Source organism: Parasteatoda tepidariorum, chromosome 6, assembly GCF_982258835.1.
Source record: "Parasteatoda tepidariorum strain Cologne lab strain chromosome 6, Ptep-v5.0, whole genome shotgun sequence".
Taxonomy (NCBI): domain Eukaryota; kingdom Metazoa; phylum Arthropoda; class Arachnida; order Araneae; family Theridiidae; genus Parasteatoda; species Parasteatoda tepidariorum.
In genome coordinates, this window is record NC_141760.1 from 71,887,786 (window position 1) to 71,903,075 (window position 15,290).

The following is a 15,290-nucleotide window of genomic DNA, read 5'->3' on the forward strand; positions in this document are numbered from 1 at the left end:
TTCTATTAAAATAAATGCAAGGTACTTATACCAATTTAAATTTTAAGATCTGGTATTGATTTCTAATTTTTCTTTAAATGAGAAGGATCTCACATGTAATATTTTTTATATATCGCAAGTTTTCCCCAAAAAAATTATTTTCCGTGATTTTTGTTTATCTGAAAAAAACATTAATTTAAATAGTTAAATCATTCAGTAGATAAAGATGCATAAGTAGTCATTGTCGAACATAAGAATCATAATAACAAAGTGTTATAAAAATACGAAAAATTGCAGCGTGGTTAATGTGTATTGTGAATATTGCTTAAATGGCGTAAAGATAAAATGATAATTATGAAATATTCTAAAACACCCATGATCATAACAATTTTCATGTTCTAGTCGCTTTGTATTTCTAACAACAATCGATTTACGTAAATTTCATTTACACTGAACAAAAATAAGACAAGTACAGATACGATCAAGGCAGATTTATTAATTTACCAAACAAGCATCCCATATAAAAGCAACACAATAAATACTGTACAAAACAAAGTCGAAATCATTCACCAAAATTTCAAACAAAATAAATAAATTGCTTTTCTACTACAAAAAAATACGTATACTACAACAGTTCTACTACAACAGTTAATTCAGTCCATATTCAATTCAAAATTCCTAGTTTAATTTGTTTCCCGTTCGTATTCTAGCCCCACCATCGTCTTGTGCTTCCGGAAGTTCTGTTCACAAAGCAGAGGTCGTCTGCATCAGATCCCATATTTTCCATAATCCAGTCGGTGTATGATGCAGTTGAAGTATACACAGCAGGTACTCGAGGTGCTGCACAACCCAAAAAGGAACCAAAAGATGCAACTCCAATAGCCACTGGTTTGGTTTCATTCAATGCCACGAGAGGGCCACCAGAGTCACCCTGAAAAAGCAACACTTGTTAAAGAAAAAAGGGTAAAACTTATTCGGCAGAATAAATAGAACGATAAATATTTGACTAAAAAATATGAGATAAAAATGTTTTTTAAACCACTTTACTGGCAATGTAGCAAAAACAGGTTATGCATAAAAAAGAGCTCTTAATATAATCTAATTCGCATTAATTTTTCAATATAATGAGCATTAATTTGAGATATATTTACCCTCAATACAAAGTTAAAAAGATTAAATGCTTAACACTGTTCGAAAATTTGAAAAAAAGGATAAATTAATTGATATTTTAAAATACTTATCGGTTATTAAGTTTGAACAAAATTTTATTAAAATAATAAATTTAACTCACAATTTATCTAATGTATGATATAACAGTTCATTTATTTCTTTATTTATTTATATCCTATTTTTAATAATACATGAATTCTTAGGTCAATTTTTTTTTTAAAAAATTTTATTTATAATGCTTGTAAACTTTGCGCTGCTTCAAACTGAAAGTTATTCTAGTAATTTAATTTGTCTTTTAAACTTTAAAAACTGCCACTTTATATCGTGGTTTTTCTTCATTAAAAATATTATAAATATTCTTTTAAGTCAAAACAATTATTAATTATTATTTTTTGAACACTGTTATTGAAGCATTTTGAGTAATAACAAATAGTAAATTTAATAAGTCTTTATATTTTCTTACTTTTTACTAATTTACAAACTAGCTTAATAAAATATTTATAGGAAAAAATCTAAAATTCAATAAACAAATCAATAAAAATTACCATATAATTCAGAAAATAGGATTCTAATAAAATCATAAAAAACGCAATGACATAATCTAAATCATGTCATACTGCTACTCAAGAGAAAAAAAATTAGCTTTCACTTTTTCAAAATAAATATAAATACAAATAAGACTTAATCAAATAATTAGAACAAACATATTAAATATACCTACCTTTCTATGAAGCACTTTTAAAGCACAGTTCTCTATCTTTAGCTAAATAGGCAAGTTCTTTATTTAAATAAAATTTAAAAGCTGATGATTTTAATCTGGGGTTATTTGTAGAAAATATCGCCCTTCTTGCTTTTTTAAAACAAATATATTCTTTTCTACAGATAAAAGGCAAAAATGCGCCCAAAACACTTTGTATCTCATGAAACTCTGTGACACCTCGCTTGAATTATCAATTATTCGCATACTAAAACTTTTCACAGCATCTCACAAGTTTGGAGACTAAAATAAATTGGAAAAATAACCAAATAATCAGCCAAATATTTCGTAAAGTAGCAAAATATTTATTAAAAAGCAACTTAAAAAAATCCTTTACAAAATAATTGCAAAATCATACAAAAAAGGAAAGCGGAATAGCGATAGGAGGAATTCCTTGAGCAAGAAACTGATGAGAAATATCATCTTCATCAAGTTTCATCCTCGTCTTCTTGATTGAGATGTTTTGGGGATGATGCAAAGATCCTTAGCATCCTCTCCCATTTTCTCTGTGATCCAATCCATATAAGAAGCAACACGAGTATATACTGCAGGAATGAATGGTTGAGCACAACCCCTTCTAGATACAAAAGATGCTACACCAATTGCAACGGGTTTAGTCTCATTCAGAGCAACAAGGGGGCCTCCAGAATCACCCTAAAAGACATACAGATGCACTTTTAAAAACTGAATGATCAAAATTCAGGAAATGATCTTCGTTTTTGACGAAACCGTTTCTTGGGAAATGCTCCCGGAGAACATTTCGTAGAAAGAATTACCATCGTCACTAGTTTGAGGGTACAAATTTTGTGAAAAGCATTAGGCTCAGTGCTACGTATTAATTAACACAATGGATTAGGAAATTTGAAAAAGAAAGGAAAATCAATTCACAGTTATCATTAGAATTAGGATCCGGGCTTTCAAGTACACCAAACCCTGTACCGTCCTGTCTTATTTTGCAAAGAAATTTAAAATCAGATAAAACAAAAGCTTTTAGAGAACTCTTAGAATACCCTGATCGAACACACGAGTAAAGAAACAGTTTTGACTCTCGGTTGAGAGTTTACGTTTCATCAAAAACCACGTGATTTCATGACAGAATGATTGTCCGAAATAATGCAGTACAGCTTTCTGTGTTAGTTGCTTTTTTAGATTCGATTGGATTATTTTAAACTTATTAAATTCGCTTCACAGCAAAACTGCTGTTTATGAACTTCTCCATACAAAGCTTAAAATGAAAAAATTTTAAAAATTATTGATGTTGCAAAATGGCTCCGTGCCCAACACGCAAACTATTTGACTACTTTTTGACTCAAACTTCTTCAAACTGCAATTTTCAGAAATCATTATGGAGATTTTTAACCATTGATTTTGTACTCAACTCTCTGTACTCAATGTACTTTTTTCATTTTCATCTGGTATATATTTTCGCATTTTGCTCAAATTTCAACCAATTTTAATATATTTTTCTGTCATCTTTACTATTATTATTTTAAACAATTAGTTTCTCGTAATGTGTTTGTAAAAAATAACACACACCAAATAATAATAACTAAACAAAATTTGGGCAATTATCGATTTTAAATTTTCATTTCCCATAATATAAATGTTATGAGTCCGTGATGAGATGTTTTTATTCCCCTGAAAAATTTAATATAAATTAATTATATAAGTTTTTTCATTTTTATTTACCATTTACAAAGAATGTATAATTCTAATCACAATGGAAAAAATCTTTATATTAATTCTATTTTAACTAAATCAAAATTTTCAAATCTATATTTTAACTAAATCTAAATTTTTTCCTCATTATATGCATATTTAATCCCATTAGTTAGCTTTAGAAAATGCTGAGAAAAGGCAAGGTGTACCATTAAATTAAATATTGAAACATTTATAACTTAAATAAACCTGCTTTAATGGAAACCAATTTTTTCAGCATCAAACTTTTAGTGATTTAGCTTGATAAATAATTGAAGATCAGATTTTTTCTTTAGAAATCTGTAAATTAGTAACGGGACAAATAATTTAAAAACTATTATTAAAGCAAATAATAAGTTTAACTTACGAAGCAAATGCCCTTGTCTCGTTCTCCGCCAGCACAGACATGTCTTCTGGTAACAGGAATACCCAAAATAGCATAAGTAAAAGAGCACAAGGAATTAGTTGGGATGTTTTCAGTAGCAGTTTGCAAAGTCTTGGCTGATTCTCGTCCTCCTGAAATAATAAATACATTAATAAGGTGAAATATTAGCTCCATATATACCATAAATAGTTTTTTATTTATTTTGTTTAATTTTCTAAAATTTTTTACATTTTAAAACAGTTCTACATATTTTTTTGTATTTTAAATCAGTTTAAATAGTTGACTAACACTTCTTTACAGTATATATTATATCATTTTTGCATGTATATAACAATTTCGTTATAGTTACAATTTCATATCACTTAATTTCTAAACTTCTAAACACTTTCTATCATTTTGCCATACTAATATAATAAGTTGAAAATCCTCATATCTAGTAAAAAATACAAAACTGAAAAGTAAATTTAAGGTTTTTATGCCATGCTCTAAGGTATTATGACAAAATTACTGAATTTTACCGCAATTTACCTAATTTTATCACTTATTATAAAACCATATTTTATTGTTAATTTTACCAGAATCCTTATGAAAGTGCTTCTGTAAAAATTACTGAGCTTTTTGGTTTTCCGATAGAGCCGGAAGCACAATAAATTTCAGTATATTCTATTAGTTTTGCTCTTGTTTTTTTTCTCGGTGTACCATTTTTAAAACTCACTTTACTTTTTATTATTTTATCCTTTTTTTGTACAATTACGTCATTTACGTCATTTTTTTACTCTTCTGTACGATTTATATTATTTTACAATATTTTTACACTTCTATACGATTTATATTATTCTACAATATTTTTACACTTCTATACGATTTATATTATTCTACAATATTTTTACACTTCTATACGTAACCTACCCTTTTCAGAGACTCCCCATCCGATAACCTGGGCTGTCATGTCTTCAAATAAAGCATCTTTGGTGGGTAAGCAGACAGTCTGGATGTTATCGGAAAGAGTAGCTGGAGTTCTCACCTTCATCAAAGCAATGTCATATTCAGTGCCTGATCCATATTCCTTATGAGCGATAATTTCGTCGAATAAAAGCTCTGAATCGGGTCCGTCTCGATTAATTGTTCCAATGTATCCATTGTATTTTTTAGGATCTTCAACATCTCGACCACTAATAATGAAAAAAGGTAATAAGCTTTCAAAGAATAAATCATCTATCACTTACTCCATTTTAAGCAATTAAATTGAACCTGGTGTATTTAAATTTATTTTATTAGGAAATTACCAAAATGTTTTTAATTCCTCAAGGCAAAATCCCTAAATTATTCAGTAAATGTTTCTGTAATGTTTTAAACATCTCAATTCGAATTTGTTAATAACATTTCAATAAAAAACAGACTGTTTCCAGCAATTTATATCATTAAAAATATTAATATCATAAATAATTTATATCATAAATGGCATGGTTACTACTGACATTATTTATCCTTACTTAATATGCACTGTGTTAAATTTAAGAGCGTGGTAACTTATATTATTGAAATTTGTTGCATTAGTACAAATTTAGTGTAAGTAGAACCCTTTTATAATGCTATTTAAATTTGAATACATGATACAATTTAAGAGAAGACATTATTCAATTTAACACCCAATTATTGCTGAAGCTAATTTGCGTCGTATTAAGGTTCAAAATATTGATATTATGGTTTAACCAATTTTCTGAACCAGCTAAATACGAATCTACATTCACAAACGTTTACAAAAATAGTTTAGATAAAGCATTTAATAACACAATTTTTGGAAAACGGATGTTTTAATACATAACAATGTCTTAACATCTAAATGTTTTAAATAATATTAACAAAATTTTTATTGCATTCATTTTAAAAATTGATTTTAAAAATAATAGTAGATGCAAAATGCTGAATTCTTTCCAAATTTGAAACAGCTGGTTTGGTTAAAACTACATACAACCGGAAGAAACAAAGTAGATGATTATTAGAAATCCATCTTAATTACAACAAATAATCAAACTAGTTTTAATGTTTTTTTATCCCGTCTTCCTTACAGATGCTCGACAGATTTTTATAGCGATTTTGTTTTTATGTTTAAATAGTAATTTGCATTCTTTTCAATAATGTGTATTCTCTTTCAACTTCATCACATTTTTGATTTTTTTGACTTCATTGACAAGGGTTTATTAAATCTTAAACAATTAGGAACAGACATTACAGGACACCCTACAAGTACCGATACATTCGTAAAAGTGCTTTATATCAGTTCCATTCAAGAAAAACTTATTTAAATTTTTTATACTTACAAAACGACACAATGGGCTGCAGTCATCACTACTTTTGGAGTAACCAAAAATGAACTGCAAACAAATTTACCCTGATAATGAAGTGCTACCTGAAAATCAATAAAAACATTTTTAGAACTTCTGTTCCTTTTATTATTTACATTGTTGAATTATTTTAAAGGTCTTTAAATTAATTTCTTATAAAATATTATGTAATTTCGTGCTGATTAATTATTTGTTTATTTTTATGTCAACATTAATATTACATGAATTAAACATTTTTAATGAGTTTTGAATTTTATAATATTCTATTTAGCGATGAATATGAATGTATAGTAAAATTGTAAGTTCCAGCATTTTTAAAATTTAAGAAAAACGTAGAATTTTTTTATGCAAAATCGCGTTTTCGATAATTAATAGTTTATTTAAGAAATTAATGATATTAATTATATCACTTTGTTTACATAACTGATGAATTTTAGTTACAATTATAAAAGCCTTACTTATTTTATTAAGTGATTTAATTAAATTAATAAGAGGTTTTTTTGTGTTTTTTTCTGTCTTAATTGAATCAAAATATTCATAGTTATCCTTCTCTATCGACATGTAACATATTTAGTTCCAAATTTAAGCCTGCTATAATATTTTTCGCTTCTTCAAAGTAATTAGTACTAATTGAAGAAGTAATCATCTGTTTAAAATGACTGCATATAAAACCTGTTTACACTGTACTTGTTCTACAGACTTTCCGAAAAACATTTTGTTTTGACGAATAAATTAAATACATATTTTTAAGAAAAATATGAGTTATATATTTTTTTTACTATAAGGGGGTTAGCAAGTCTGTAAAAATAATTCCAGAGTTGTATACCAATAAAAATTTTATTGCGAAATTCAAATTTAAATATTTCAGAAGTATTTGTAAAACTTAAGTAGGCTAGTAGGAAAACTTCAAGTTAAGTTCCTGTACTAATCTGTTGCTATTACTTTTATCAATTACTACATGTAAATGATTTCAGAATAAATTTCATTTAAGATGTTATTTGCAAATGAAAAAGTTTATTTTTCAGACAAACTTACACTGAGAAAGAAGTATTGTCATTATAACTACCAGAATATGGTAAATTTTAATGTGTTTCTGGCTCTATGGAGTACAAAAAGCTAGGTAATTTTTGCTGAAATGCTTTAATGATTTTTGCATAAACAATAAAATATGGTTTCATACTATGAGATAAAATTTGATAAATGTTGTAAATTTTTGCAATTTATCATGAAACATCTTAGAACATGGCATTAAAACCATTTATTTCGTTAAATTTAATTTTTAGTTTTGTATTTTTTACTAAACGTGTGGTAATAAGGAACTATAATTTTGCAAACCAAAATTTCTGGTAAACCATTACCATATGAATGGGAAAATCTTATTTAAATGTCGTATAGTTTGGTATTATCGACCTGAATTTTGTTATTGTTTTTTTATCGGTTGTTGTCATTGCCATACAGTACGGTAATTTTACCAGAATTTTTTTCTCCGTGTATAAATAAATCTAGGTAGTGTGTATGTACATCATTCAAAATATTACTATAAAGTAATTTTGAGTCAAAATAATGTGTGTTAAACATTACCATCCATGGAAATTCCTTCTCTAAAGCATCCCTACCACCTATAACTCGAGGAGATAATTCTTCATCAGGATCTAAATAAATAAAAATGAATTGTTTCAACTTAAATTAACTTTAAGAACAAGCAGTAAAACATTTACATTTTTCAGTTAGTTAAGCTTTTTTTTATTTAAAACTAATCAAACATATATATTTTAACTGAACGCATATGGTACCTTCCATTGTGAAAAAAATATATTAATGTATGCTGAATATCGTAACTGTTTAAAGTGTTTAAGTATATAAACTTATTTTTTAATGATCTACTACATCTTTTATTAGGCTTGCAATCTCAAAGATGATTGTTAAAGCTTAAGACCTTTGTGAAAATAAGATAAAATGATGCTTCAACTTAAACTTAAGGATTCTTCTTATTATTATTATAAAAATAATTTTCATGCGATATTTTTAATTAAAAATGCTTAAAAAAATAGTGAAATTGAAGGAGATTACTATTGAAGAATAAATAGGGAGAAGTAGCTAGAGCTTTTAAATTGGAATTTTTTGATCGTTAGTAACATATCAACTCCGGCTCCCCATTTGGGAATTTCTTAATATTGCAAATGAGCAAATTGAAGGAAGTTCAAATTAAAAAGAACTTCAATGCATCATTTACCACTCTAATTGTAATAAATGAATTTTATTTCTTTGGGGAGAAAAATACTATTTTGTACGTACAGGACTTTCAGAAGGTAAATATACATTGAGTTCTTAAACAATTGAGTTAAAAAGTGCAAATTTTGAATAAATAAAAAAATACAAATTGCATCGTATCCAATTTCTGTAACAAAAAATTCGATTTTTCACAACAACTATATAAAAAGAAAAGAAAAGATTATAAAACTGGAATTAATTTTGATTTTAAAAATATCTTAAAATATATTTTTACTGTTTCATATTAACATATTTGTTTTTAATTGGTAATTAAATGAAATTTAAAAATAATTAAATTAATTAAAAAAGTTTTAGAAAATAAAATGCAGTAAACCTTACCTGTCAGGAAGCGATCAAATGACACAATGTCCTAAAAAATAAATACATTTTTGAAGATTAATTTTAAGCTTTATAACTACAGTAGCATGAAAAGAATCAAATTTCTTATTTTTTATAAATAACCATTTGAAAGAATTGCTAATTTAAACATTCCACAATAATTCAATGACATTTAAAAAATTTTGAAATTTCATAACATTAAAACTCTATTTGAATTTATAAAATGTGTATTTGTTTTACTGTTATAAAAATTTTATATAAATAGTAACACCTTTTGTTCTTTTATAGAACCTGTAAAGAAAAAATTATTAAATAGCTAAATGTTTCTTTTTTTACTTTTAATTTGAAATTTTTTGCAGGAAAGAATTCAAAAGTAATATATTCTACAAAAATTTATTTAATGCATTTAGTACAACATATTAAATAGAATATATTAAATAGAATATAATAATTATAATATATTAAATGGAGTATATTAAAAATATATTTATAACAGAATTGTATTAAGAACATAATACAAGAAAAATATTAGTAACAGTTAAACTCTTCTCCTAAAATTCACTAATTTATCTCAGCTTTAAATTTATCTAAAGTTCTTCTTTTAGTTTTATTATCATATAAAGCATAGTTAAGTTTATAAAAATTATTTCTTTTTTAATATAAAAACTTTAAACAATAGACATTTTTAAATTCTTATTAGTTTTCCATTTTTACTTCAATTCATTTAAACCAAACAGATAATCGCAAACGGCAGAGATACTCAGTTTATGCTTTTAGAATTACTTATGATTTTTGTAATTATTTATCAGTTATCTGTTTTTACTTCAATTCATTTAAAACGAACTGATAATTGCTAGCCACAAATATACCCACATTTATACTTTTAGAATTACTTATCATTTTTAAACATACTTATTAGTTGTCCATTTTTACTTCAATCCATTTAAATCAAACTGATAATCACAAACTAGAAAAATACTCACATTTATACTTTTTGAATTACTTATTATTTTGAAACATACTTATTAGTTTTCCATTTTTACTTCAATCCATTTAAACCAAACTGATAATCACAAACTACAAAGATACTCACATTTATGCATTTAGAATTACTTTTCTTTTTTAGAATTACTTATCATTTTTAAACAAACTTATAAGTTTTCGATTTTTACTTAAATCCATTTAAACTAAACTCAGAACCACAAAACACAGATATACTCACATTTATACTTTTAGATTGGGATACAACTACAAGAGCTGCTAGAGCTGCTACTACTAGACTGAAAGCCATGATGAGATTGGTGATTCTCCATTGCTCAAGAACTCTTATATATACCCTAATACTGTATGGGTACCCCGTTTCCAATAAAATATTATTATGGATATATATTATTCTTATTAGATGGTCAATGACACCGAAGGTATCAAATAAGATGTTATTTCAAAGCAAATCTTGCAGATAGGGGTGCCTGTATACCGCTGAATCCAAACAATGTCTGCGTTAGAAAGATAAGAATAATTAATGTTTAGATAAGACTCTTGTCTACGGACATTAAATATTTCCTTGACACATTGAGTCCAAATTGGAAAAAAAGGTAACGGGTGATTATTTTTGCTCTAAATGATGTAACAATCTGTGTTAAGCTGTTTTAAATTGCATTTTACCTTGGAATTTTTTTGATTAAGACTGTTCGTTTAAAGATTGTTCATATTATTAGTTTTATATTGTATCTTAATATCTTTTTTTGCTATTTTAACAACAAACAATAAAATAATAATTTAAATTATCTATTTTTTAGTCTCCGCTGCTTATTATCTGCACTTAAGTTTAGCTATACTTGAAGGGTACGTACTATATGGAGCAATCTGATTTTACAGATTTTTTTTTTTTTTTTTTTTTTTGAAAAAAATATAATTTAAGGCTTTTTATCTTTCGTTACTCTCCAAATTATAAATAAAAATCATGTAATCCTTCTCTAAATTAGTTTTTTATAATATAAAAAAAACATGTAATTGTGTGTATGATTCTTGTCATTCCGCATTAAAACAAAGTAAAATAAACTTACAAATAAATGAATTACTATTAGTTAAAAGATTTAGAAAAGCTGAAATTATAGTGAGTCGAAAATTTTAATAAAAATTCTATATTTACGTTTTTTAAAGTATTTATAACTTTTACATGAGTTTTTAAAAGTCCAAAAACCATAAGATTTTATTATAATCTCTTAGACAAATTACATCGAGATATAAGAGGATCTAAACAAAATTTTCAATGTAATTTCTTATGCATTGCAAAATATGTGAGAAATTTGCATAATATTTATAAACGATTTTTACAGTTCTACAGCTCTAAAAACTTTTAAAATGCAGAAAACAAAAAGTTTAATTGCAGAATTCGAAAACTTCAATTTTGAGAAGTTTTAAAAGTATTTTTTTAAGTGAAACCATGCATTTTTGCTTTTGTCTAAAATATAATTTGTATACTGTGTGACTGCCACTATAAAAAAAGTTTTCTTAAAAGAGAGCAAAAATGTGTCAAAATAACTACGAAACAAATATAGTCGAATTAGAAATCCCCATTTGAAAGTCATGCTCAAAATTATTTTTTAATCAAAAAACGAAATCTCAAAAATTATATAATTTACTCATTTTATGCAATTTGGTTTTAAACTAGAGTAGTCTCAAAAATAGGTAAATACTGTTTTCAGCATGTCACTAACCTCAATAATGCATGAGTACATAGGGTCTTCAAATTCGTCTATATTTGTTACAGAGCTTTTTTGAAACATTTTTGCTCAATTTTGAGAAACCTTGCTTTTACACTATAAAATATTTATAATATGTTTCATGACATCTATTTGTAAAATGTAATACTAACGTTTCTTGAAAACAAACAATTTTTACTCTCTGAGAGCAAAAATAAAAATTTACTGATTAAAATACAGAAAATTTACAGCTTTTTTTTCATTGAACTTGTTAAAAAAACTTTATTAAGTTTGCAGAATGAGTTTACAAATTTGCTCAAAAATATTAAGTTTGCATTTCAGTTCTTTGAAATATCATGAATATCGACTCACATAATTTGAAATGAGGATATCCATTTAAAGCTAACTCATAACGAGTTAAACTTCAATATGTACAAAGTTATTAAAAGGGAAAATCTTAAGCACAAAAAAATTTAAGTAAGCAAAAAATATATATATATATGTAAGCAAAATGCATAAAGCAATGTAAAATTAAGAATGTATAAAATAAAAAATGACTTTTTTAAATAAATTTAAACACTACTGAATGCAAATCATACAGTTTAAATAATATGAAATTTATTTTAAAAAATAAATTTTTATAGTCCTGATTTTTCAATAATAAAAAAAGATTGTGTTTAATTTGTCTATCGGCATTTAAGAACTCTTTAAATGAGCACTATATTTTAATATTTTAAATTATACTTTAAATCTGAAAATAGTATTTTCTACGTGCTTTAAATATTTTCTACATTTTTGGAAGATAAATTTTTTTAGTTCAAATTTGAAAATATCTTTACTTAATTAATTAAATAATTGTTTTTTCCTTTATAAAATGTCATTTTCTTAAGAATATACTACAATGATTTTTCTCGTGTTCTTTTCTCGTGTTAAGATATGTGCTTTTATTAAAATAGCTTCTTAAATAAGCAATTTCTTACATTTTTAAATTTTGTTTGAAAGGTCAAAATGTCAAAATTTTAGAAGCAAATGCGTTTTAAAATATTTCAAAGGAACAAATAGAAATACAGCTATTAGAGCGATTTAGCTCTTTCACTTAGCCTCCTACACGATCACATACGTAAATTCAACACAGTGCAGCTACTAGAAAAATATATTGGCCCCCTAGAGAACGTATGCGAACGCAAGCAGCAATGCGTGAAAATGCTAAATCTCTCTAATAATCAACTCGGTCCTAGTTTTAAAGCAAGGGTGAATCCTTATTTCAACTTATCCGGCAGCACTTCTTATGTTGACGATTTATTGTTTATTTCTTGATTTCAAAAATTCTCTAGTTTTTTTAATGTGCGGTAGTTTCTCGTTTTAGTTTCTTACTAAGTATACTTTTTTTTTTTACTTTTTGTGTCTTTCAAAGTATAAAATTTACTCATGTTCATTTTATGTAATACTTTGCAGTGTGTTTACCACTACAAAAATACAATTTCAATTCACTAGTATATAAGACATGTTAACTTGAGTCTATGGCGGGGTACCTTTTTATAGATGAAGGTTGACACTGTCGATAGCTACTCACTATCTGCACAACTTCATCCAATAAATACTAGTAATTTTAGTTACTTTTTAAAATTAACGTCTTTGTAAATTTTTATGTTACAATCTCAAAGACCTTTTTCAAAGGAATGAATTATCAATGTTACTAGATTTGAGGAAGTGAACATTTTGTTCTCGATCTTTCAAACAAACACATTGCAAGAATCAGTTAAATATGTTAATATTAGCGTTATTGTTGCGTAGAAAAATAATTGCTATAACATATAAAATCATTTATTGGAATGGTATTGAAACTTAGTTCCATGTAGGTAGTAAACGGGGATGATAAAAGTAAGGGGATGTAACTATTAAATGGATTTAAAGAGCCACGAGATCTATAATCTTGACACAAAATAGGATTTTGAAAGGTAGGAAACATTCAAGATCAAAAAAATACTAAATGAAGATTGATAAATTTAAGACTTGTAATGGAACTCAAAAGCCTAAATTTCATTGGTGAAAAGCTTCATAATATGAAATGGCTCTCGAAATGCTGCGATATCTGGGAAATTCAGCAAAACCTATTGTTCAACAATATCAAGTATAGCCAAATGAGACCTGTTTCTTCAATTCCTGTCTTAATATTATTACAAAACAACATTAATATGAAGAGAAGAATATGAAATTGAGTGAAATGAAATACTATCAAAGATTCGTTGATCCTGTTCCTGACCTCAAGATAGTAAAAATGTTAAAATTAACATCCTTTTTTTTTAAATGAGTAATAAGATTTAGTATTAATTTTTGTTACGTTAATGCAGTTTTCATTAAAAATCAAAGACCATAGGTATTAAAATGCGTCATATACATAAATTTCCACAATAAGTTATGCGATCAAGCCCACGAAAAGAATCTAAGCACAAATAAGGAAATTTTTTCATTGACTTCAGAAATCCCAAGAATCAAAACGAGTAAATTTTTTAATAAGCAGAAGATAGTCTTCGGAAGTACGTGGAAAATGCTAAAGTATTCTTTTTTAAAATTGTCAAAAGAAATGGCTGAATACTGATTCAATAAATTGGATTTATCTCATTTATTTATTTATTGCAGTTTTACAGATTATTGCTTAAAAAGAGTAATTCGTTTTTTATGTATATTTTTGCCGACTAACCGTTAAATGACAGACGACATTGTAATCTCTATCTAGAGTGTTCAAAAAATAACCAAAGAAAAGTAGACTATTATGATAAAAACTGTAGAAAACACATTTGCTACAGCTAAAATATTAAAATACTCTTTTCGAAACGAAAATTGAAAGCATTTATAATATTGTGAGAATATGGCATTGAACTATTGTTTATAAGAATTAATTTTAGTCGAAGCATTATGGTATGAATATTATTTTCATTTATAAGCAAATGTGCATAATGTTTCTGCGATATTCTTTTCCAATACAAAGCAAATAAACTAAGATTTTATTAGTAAAAAAATATATTCACTATTTTTGAATGGAATAAATTAACAAGGTATTCTAAACAAATCATTTAAGTGCTAGATCACAAATAAAAATACCTCTTTAGTTCTTTTATTATTGAATTTCATTACTTAACATTCAAACGGGAAAGCATAAAAAATTTTCAATTGAAAACAATCTCTTATCTTTTTAGAGAATCGGAAACAACAAAATATCATGGATCATCCCTAGATCGAACAGAAAACAGAACTGAAGCTTGAATTATTTTGTGATAAAGTTTGCTCTACACTCTGTCTTCATAAAATGCATAATAATAAAATTATTGCTTTATTGACGGTGCTGTTTAAAATGTAAAAACACGAAATTCGTGTTTTTTCCCCTTTGTATAAAGAGCTAAAATTTTGAAATGAAAATAATTGAAATTAATCAATATCAGAACAAATTATAAATTCCACTTAGCTTTTTACGATATAAAGATATAAGTAATAACAATTAAAAAAAACCACTCAATCAAATTCTAAAAAGACTCCCATTAAAGATTCTGCATAATTTCAAAAAATATTTTTATTAGTGGAAGCAAGGGTAATGTATCAATATTTTAATAAAGTAGAATTAAAAGAATTTTCTCCATAACTAA

At 26.0% G+C, this 15,290-nt stretch overlaps 1 protein-coding gene across 2 annotated transcripts; it reads right to left on the reverse strand.

Annotated features, from left to right (window-relative positions):
- Nucleotides 1-455: 455 nt before the first annotated feature.
- Nucleotides 456-10,541, reverse strand: LOC107447435 (chymotrypsin-C). Of its 2 annotated transcripts, none has more exons than XM_016062355.4 (7): nt 10,167-10,541; nt 8,945-8,975; nt 7,916-7,986; nt 6,311-6,399; nt 4,899-5,161; nt 3,972-4,120; nt 456-910 (listed from the first exon to the last, which is right to left on the reverse strand). In XM_016062355.4, exons 1-7 carry the CDS (start codon nt 10,233-10,235, stop codon nt 686-688), a joined length of 897 nt encoding a protein of 298 aa, XP_015917841.1. In that variant the 5' UTR covers nt 10,236-10,541; the 3' UTR covers nt 456-685. The 2 variants fall into 2 exon arrangements, with proteins under 2 accessions (XP_015917841.1, XP_015917849.1); XM_016062363.4 differs by lacking the exon at nt 456-910 and adding an exon at nt 2,191-2,560 and having other exon boundaries at nt 10,167-10,454.
- Between the last annotated feature and the right edge of the window lie 4,749 nt (nt 10,542-15,290).

Bases quoted from the DNA above. Each gene is read 5' to 3' on its own strand.
- LOC107447435 (XM_016062355.4), bottom strand. From the start codon at position 10,235: ATGGCTTTCAGTCTAGTAGTAGCAGCTCTAGCAGCTCTTGTAGTTGTA. The intron at 8,976-10,166 runs GTGAGTATATCT...TTTATTTTTTAG, and splicing joins CCCAATCTAAAAGTATAAAT to GACATTGTGTCATTTGATCG. The intron at 4,121-4,898 runs GTAGGTTACGTA...TTATTATTTCAG, and splicing joins ATGGGGAGTCTCTGAAAAGG to GAGGACGAGAATCAGCCAAG.